At 62.8% G+C, this 7,847-nt stretch overlaps 1 protein-coding gene across 1 annotated transcript; it reads left to right on the forward strand.

The window, feature by feature from the left end:
• The first annotated feature begins 1,577 nt into the window (after positions 1 to 1,577).
• S1PR4 (sphingosine-1-phosphate receptor 4) lies at positions 1,578 to 5,085 on the forward strand. Its single transcript, XM_040461629.1, has one exon. It carries the CDS (start codon positions 1,713 to 1,715, stop codon positions 2,868 to 2,870), a length of 1,158 nt encoding a protein of 385 aa, XP_040317563.1. The 5' UTR covers positions 1,578 to 1,712; the 3' UTR covers positions 2,871 to 5,085.
• The last annotated feature ends 2,762 nt before the right edge of the window (positions 5,086 to 7,847 follow it).

Below are 7,847 nucleotides of genomic sequence, written 5' to 3' on the forward strand. Positions count from 1 at the left end.
CCTGAATTCGCTCTCTGAGACCGGGGTCCGAGTTGCAGCTGGAGTGGGGCTTAGGCGGAGGCCCGGCTCAACTAGCATTGGGGCTCAGCTTGAGATCAGAGTTCAGTTCTGGGCCAGGTGTCAGCCAGAGTCAGGGTTGTGGTCAGTCTATGGTCACCCACTCAGCCAAGGTCAGGGTTCAGCCAGGGATCAGGGATCAGTCTAGGATTAGGGCTGAGCCTGGGCTCAGGGCTCAGTCTGGGATCAGGGCTCGGCTCAAGGTCACGGTTAAGCCCAGGATCATGGCTGAGCCTGGGGTCAGGGCTCAATTTGGCTTTAGGGCTGAACCTGAGATCAGGGCTCAGTCCAGGATCAGGGCTGAGACTTGGATCAGGGCTCAGTCTAGGATCAGGGCTCAGTCCAGGATCAGGGCTCAGTGCAGGATCAGGGCTCAGTGCAGGATCAGGGACCATTTCAAGGTCCAGGCTCAGCATCAAGACACACAGCGTGTCTCTCTGTGAATGTGCCTGAGTTCGGTGGTTCCTTGTGAAGTTGAGGCTGAGGCTCAGTGCTCAGCCATTCGGGGGTGCTCCCTGGCATGTCCCCCTGCCCCAGCCTCACACCCCCACTGCCTGGGCAGCCCTTGTTCCCACAACCTCCTCCTCAGACCTGTTTCTGCTTGGTCACCTCCAGTGAGAAGATGCTCCTGAGTCCCCAGGCAGCACCTCTGTCTGCGGCTCCCGGTACCTGCCCTGCTCCCAGGGCTGAACACTGAACAAAGGGAAGGGGTGCAGGCTGGTCCGCCCTCGGCCCCAGTCTCGTGACCGCCGAGTCTTATGGGGATGTTGGCGCCCCTTGTAGCTACGCCTCCCCGACGCGGATTCCCCAGGACCCGCTGGACTCGTGCCCCACCCCACGCCCCTCCCCCACCTGGTGCCCATGCCCCAGTCCTCAGCATCTCCAGGTGAGTCGGCCTGAGTGGGTCAGGATAGACATGAGGGGGTGAGCTCCCACTTTTCCTATGAGCCCCGCCCCTCCCCATCCAGGGGTGAGGGGAGCAGCCCCAGCTCAGGCACAGGAGAGGCAATCCCGAGGGTCCTGGCCGAGACCTACGCGTGCGCCTGTCTGGGTGTTTACCTCCCACTGCGTGTTCTCCTGGGCGACTGGGGACGGCTGGCCTCAGTTTCCCCTTCTGTGGACAGTGTACCACAGGCCGGGCCTGGCTCTGTCACGGGAACAAAATGTGCCTATGCCTTCCAGGAGGTATCTGGGGGCGCTCCTGTGTGCGCAGCCACTTAACACACTTATTAAGCACCTACTGTGTGCCAGGCAGGCTTGGAGCGGTTGAGGAGAATGACGGGATCCTGGAGGGGGTAGCTTGGCGGGGGGGCAGGGCAGCCGCCCAGCCCAGGAAAGGGGCCCATTTCCCCTCCCCTCTGGGGCCCTCGCCCCTCCCTGGGCTCTCGGGGGGGGGTGGGGCGCACCACCGGGGGGCACAGATAGGGTCTCGCGGCAGGGGGCAACCGCAGCACCCTCCCGGAGCCGGGGTGGGAGCCGACCGTTGGGATGCCCCTCCCTGTCCCCGGCCTCACCCGTGGCCTGGGGCGGGGGGGGGGGGTACCTCGAACATAACAGGAAATTTCAAATAACAGGAAACCGAGGCCCGGCGAGTGGCTCCACCCTGCCCCGGGGGTGAGCCACCCCGGGGCCTCAGTCCGTCCCAGGGGACCGCCATGAACGGCTCGGGGTCCCCGGCCGAGGCCCCCGAGTCCTGCCAGCAGCTGGCGGCCGGCGGGCACAGCCGGCTCATCGCCCTGCACTACAACCACTCGGGCCGGCTGGCGGGGCGCGGCGGGCCCGAGGAGGGCGGCCTGGGGGTCCTGCGGGGGCTCTTCGTGGCCGTGAGCTGCCTGGTGGTCCTGGAGAACCTGCTGGTGCTGCTGGCCATCGTGAGCCGCATGCGGTCCCGGCGCTGGGTGTACTACTGCCTGGTGAACATCACGCTCAGCGACCTGCTCACCGGCGCGGCCTACCTGGCCAACGTCCTGCTGTCGGGGGCCCGCACCTTCCTCCTGGCGCCCACCGAGTGGTTCCTGCGCGAGGGCCTGCTGTTCATGGCGCTGGCCGCCTCCACCTTCAGCCTGCTCTTCACGGCGGCCGAGCGCTTCGCCACCATGGTGCGGCCAGTGGCCAAGAGCGGGGCCGGCAAGACGGGCCGCGTCTACGGCTTCATCGGGCTGTGCTGGCTGCTGGCCATCCTCCTGGGCCTGCTGCCGCTGCTCGGCTGGAACTGTGTGTGCTCCTTCCAGCGCTGCTCCAGCCTGCTCCCGCTCTACGCCAAGGAGTACATCCTCTTCTGCGTGGCGGTCTTCGCCTGCATCCTGGCCGCCATCATGGTGCTCTACGGGGCCATCTTCCGGGTGGTGCAGGCCAACGGGCAGAAGGCCTCCCGGGTGCTGGCCCGCCGCAAGGCCCGCCGGCTGCTCGAGACGGTGCTCATGATCCTGGCGGCCTTCCTGGTGTGCTGGGGCCCGCTCTTCGGCCTGCTGCTGGCCGACGTCTTCAGCTCCAACGACTGGGCGCAGGAGTACCTGCGGGGCATGGACTGGATCCTGGCGCTGGCCGTGCTCAACTCCGCGGTCAACCCCCTCATCTACTCCTTCCGCAGCCGCGAGGTGTGCCAGGCCGTGCTGGGCTTTCTCTGCTGCGGGTGTCTCAGGCTGGGCCTGCGGGGGCCCGGGGACTGCCTGGCCAAGGCCGCCGAGGCCCACTCTGAGGCCTCCACCACGGACAGCTCGCTGAGGCCGCGGGACAGCTTTCGGGGCTCCCGGTCGCTCAGCTTTCGGATGCGAGAGCCCCTGTCCAGCATCTCCAGCGTGCGGAGCATCTGAGCCGGTGCCCGCGGGGTGCTTCTCTGGGCCCGCGGGACACCCGGGAGGGGTGGACCGGCTGGGGGCGGGGGAGGGGGGTGCCGGGAGCGCGCAGGGAGCCGGGGGGTCCTGACGGAGAGGTGGGAACAGGGCGGCCAGCGGGGGTGCGTCCTGAGGCCCCGTGGTCCTCCCCACGGCGCCTGGGCCTGCTGATGCCGAGCAGGTGTCCCGTGGCCTCCCTGGAGGAGGTGACTGCTCACGGGGGCGGGGAGGGTCCCGGAGAGGGCATGAGAGTCTCTGCTGTGTATGCCCCCAGCTCCCGGGTGATTCTGGGGAGTCCCAGCCCCCCCCCCCGCCGGCCTCAGGGGGGGGGCTCCCGGGCTTTGAGGGGGCGGCTGTGGGGCTGATGTCCTGGCAACACGGAAGCTCAGTGATGGTTTGTCCCGGCCTCCCTCTCATTCACGTGTGGGCAGAGGGACGACGGCGCGGGGCTGTGGACCGGCCGGCGGCGTGCGAGGAGGTGTGCCCGTGGCCAGGGAGGGCCGTGGGGCTGTGTGGATCTGGGGTGTGGTTGTGAGGGCGAGCGGCAGGGAGTGGATGAGAGTGTGTGTGAGGGAGGGAGGCGGGCACAGACCGGGGTGTGCCGACAGTGTGGGCTGGCCTGTCTGCTCGTGCACAGACCCCTCCGTGTGTGTGTGTGTGTGTGTGTGTGCACGCGCGTGTGCAAGCATGAGAGCCTCTGGGGCTGCCAGGTGGGGCCCCCGCCCCTCCCGCTCACTTCCCCTTTCCCTGCCCCATCCCTCCTCTTGGGCCCCCCCAGTCTCTTCCCCGCCTCTGGCCTCTGCCCCCTGTGGGGGCCCCATCTGGGGGCTAACCTGGCCCTCCCGACCTCAGGGAATTGCCCCCTCCTCTAGAGTTCCCGTTATTTATTATTATTAGTCTTTAAAGTTTACTTCTCTCATAGTTATGCAGCCCTAGTAGCTTTCTCTTTTCCATCTTCTGACTTTTTTTTTTAAAGTAGGCTCCACGCCCAGCATGGAACCTAACGGGGGGCTCGAACCCGTGACCCCGAGATCCAGACCTGCGCTGAGATCGAGGGCCGGATGTTCAACCGACCGAGCCACGCGGGCGCCCCTGGGGTTCCCTTTAGCACTAACTGCCTTGTCCTTCCCTCCTGTGACATGGGCCCATCACGGATGGGACCCTGGGAGGAGGCGCTCGCCAGGGCACGTGGTAGGAAGGCGCGGCCCATTCCGGGAGCCCCCGTGGCTGTTGAGCACTTGGCAAGTGGTCAGCGCCACAGGCAACCGAACTCAGTTTGGGTTTGAACAGCCCGTGACACCGCAGCCAGCACATTGGACAGCGCAGGGCTACGGCCTTCAACGCGGGCCGCTTTCAGCTGGCAGGAAGTTCCCTCTCTCCCCCTCCTTCCAGGCAAGCCCCTGCCTGCAAATCTTCCTGCCTCTGTCTTGCCACGTTCCTGGGGGCAGCACCTGCCTGCCGCGTGGGCACGGGACAGCTCTTCTCTGACCTCGGTTTCCCCTGTGCACGAGGAGGGGTGAGGCGACTGGAAACTTCGCCGCACCGCCCCGTGCGCCACGGCTAGCCGAGGGGCGGCTGTTTACAGTGAACGGAAATGAAATGAAATTTTGAAATTCACCTTCTCGGTGCCTCGGTCGGCTGGAGGTGCCGCGTCTCAGTGGCACAGCCTGAGGGGCTTTATAGACACTCGTTCCCTCGTGGTTCTGGAGGCTGGAAAGCTATGACCAAGATGCCAGCGGGGCTGGTGCCTCTGGGGCTCCGAGGTGGAATCCGTACCATGCTCTCTCCTAGATTCTGGTGGTTTGCTGGAATCTCCCGTGTCCCCCGGCCCGTGGAAGCATCCTCCCGAGCTCTGCCTCCACGTGGCGCTCTCCCTGGGTGTCCGTGCCCAAATGCCTTCTTTCTCTAAGGACACCGAACGACCTCATTTTTAACGTGATCACCTCTGTGAAGACGCTGTCTCCAAACACAGTCTTATTCTGAGGACTCAGACGTGAGCTCTGAGGGGGACACAGTTCAGCCCATAACGTCCGGTCGCGCCAGGCACGTTTTAAGCACTCCATAGTGACGTGTGGCTTGTGACCACTGTCCGGGGTGGTGTAGACGCAGGACATTTCCATCATCACAGAGATTTCTGTTGCACAGAAACTCCAGGCATGTGTCCAGGTGCACAATAAACTGGGATATTCTTATATTTTTCTGACTCTTATTGTCACGTTTATGGGTGATGGCAGCAACCTGGCTGGCTGATGGCAGGGTCTTGGTGGAATCTGCGGTGAGTGGAGCCTGGGCCATCCACCTTGAACCTGCGAGCCCGTGCTCTGGGCCCGCTTGAGCCAGCCCCACTGCCCCTTCGGGTCTCAGCTTTAGGACCGCCTCCTCCAGGGAGTCTGCCCTGATTTCCCCTCCTGCCTAGGTCGCCTCTCCGCTCCCACAGCTGCTTGCGCGTCCCACACGGACGGCGGCTGTGCCCGCTTCTGGTCACTCATCCGTCTCCTCCCCTGGACGGTCAGCTCTGGGTGGGGGGTGGGGGGGCGGAGACGGTGGCAGTGTCTGGGTCACTGGTGTGACCAGAGCTCCGAGAGAACTGGACCCGACAGCACGCCTCCCTCGGAGCCTCAGAAACCTCTTCCTCTCCCTCTTCCCCACCCCAGGCCTCCCCCCTGACTGGCCCCAAGACAGCAGTACTGTCCCCAAGAATCCTGACTTCTGCCGTCTGTAACCTGCCATCATGTTCCGGCTTTGCCACACACCACGGGCCTCAGCTTCCTCCTGTAAAACGAGGATATTGATGGCCCCTGGCCTCCGGACATGCTGATAAGGCGAGGCCTATAGAGGCCCTCAAACGATCATGTGCGTATTTTTACATGAACGGCAGTAGGAACAAAGCCTCATATAGATTACTCGGTGCCTGACACGCTGCTCTCCTCCCTCATTCATCAACTCGCTGGGCCCTCAGAAGCCCTCTAGGAGGCAAACGCCACCATCAGCCCCGTTTTACAGATGGAGAAACTGAGGACCAGAGAGCTTAGGGGATGTACCCAAGGCCACACGCCTCAGAAGGGGCAGAGCTGGGGTGGCAGGCAGCTGGCGTCTCGGTCCCTGCTTGTTAGGGATTACTTGAACCTCTCCATTTCCCAGGCGGGAAAACTATGGCTCAGGGGAGGAGGCGGCGTGAGCCGCTCTGGGGCCTGGGCCTCGTCACCCGAGCCAAGTTCAGGCCCCTTTCTCCGGCTGTCTCTGGGTGAGTGTGTGCGTATCTTGTGCGTTCATAGCCCGACCCGGAAGAACGGGGGCACGTGGCAGAAGCAGGGACAAAAGGCTCATGGGCCAGAATGAGTTTCGGGGTGGGGGGGGAGGGCATTGGAGCTCTCACTTCTCATTCATTCCACTCATTCATTCATTCATTCATTCACTTAACCAGTGTGTCAGGCTCTACTCTGGGCATTGGGGTTCCGCCCACAGACACCCTGGTGCCTGCCCCCACAAAGGTCCCACTCTGGTTAGGGGTGACAAACACCAGGCGGGAAGGTGTTAGCCTTGCAGGAGGGTGGGGGGTGGAGGGATAGGAGAGGCAGCAGCCGGGGGGCTGCAGGAGGTGGTGCATTCTCACATCAGCGCTTGCTGAGCCCTTAATGTGTGCTGAGCTCTTGCTGAGTCAGTTCCCCTGGGGACCATCTTACTGAATTCTTACCCCTGGCGGGGGGCGGGGCGGGGGGGGGGCTGGGAAAGGGGCATCTGATTATTTGTCATCATATCGGGTGGCTGAGGAAACTGAGGTTCTGCGAGGCGAAGCAATTTGCCCAAGGTCACACAGCTGGGAAGGGTGGGTCGGCACTGAGACTTGATTCCAGAATTCTATCAGTCAGCACACGTCACCTCGCACCTGGGGCAGAACGGGGGGTCCCCCAAGTCCTTCAGGAGCCGTATTGAAGCCTGGATGTCAACTCACTGGGGGGCAGGGCCTTCTTGTTCGGCACCCTGTGGCCTCAGTCTTCCCATCTGTACCCTCACACGGGGGGTATGAGTTATGGATGTTCCTTAAGACCCCTCGCAGGCAGACAGTGCGATCTTAAGGTTGCCAGATTCGAAAAAAGCAAATACGGGACACCCAGTTAAATATATGAACAACGAACTTCAAAAGAATTTTTTTTTTTTTTTACTATGAATATGCCCCAAATACGAATAAGCCTAAATAGAAATCATCCTATCACCGACCCTGCACAAACTCCAGGCTCCAGACTACAAGTCCCATAACCCACTGCACCATCCCTTTAGGAAACTTCTATCATGATTTCTTTCTTCTTGTTTCATTCATTCATCCCCAAACGGCATAGCCAACCCACTGTATGCCAGGCCTCGCACTAAATTCTGGGGATTCATCAACGCACGAAGCGGACAAAAGTCTTTGCCCTCGCGGAGTCTAACATCTACGTGTCTTGGTTGTTTTAACGGATTTTTCTGACTTCTGCCAGGAAGACTACAGCTCCCATGAGCCCTGCGCCTGTTTAACCGGACTACAGTTCCCAGGAGACTGCGCGCACTGGGCTGGCCCCTCTCGTCTCTTATTCCAACTTCCTTCCGGGTCGGGAGGTCACGTCCTGCCCCGCGGCTCTCACCGCCCCCCTCGTCCCCCCGCAAGAGACAGGGTTGGAGAAAGTTCGACCGCAAATAGTTGTTTTAAAGTCTCCGTATTTCGGGACTCGGAGTTGACGTGACACGCCATCAGTTCTAGCCCAACGGTCCACCGCGGCGTCCTCCGTTGGGAAGTAACAGAGTGGGCCTACCACTCCCAGGAGGCTCCGCGCGCGCCAGGAGGACTACAACTCCCCGGAGGCAGCGCGGCGAGCGGGGCGGCCCGTGGCGGTGCCCGCAGGACCCCGGAGCAGGCGCGGGCTGCCCGGCGCGGCGCCCGCAGGACCCCGGCGGCTACCCATGCTGAGGTGAGTCCGCGGG

Source organism: Herpailurus yagouaroundi, unplaced genomic scaffold (genome assembly GCF_014898765.1).
Source record: "Herpailurus yagouaroundi ecotype Mexico unplaced genomic scaffold, PumYag 295, whole genome shotgun sequence".
NCBI classification, from domain to species: Eukaryota; Metazoa; Chordata; class Mammalia; order Carnivora; family Felidae; genus Herpailurus; species Herpailurus yagouaroundi.

Coding starts and splice junctions, on each gene's coding strand:
- S1PR4 (XM_040461629.1), top strand. CDS start 1,713: ATGAACGGCTCGGGGTCCCCGGCCGAGGCCCCCGAGTCCTGCCAGCAG.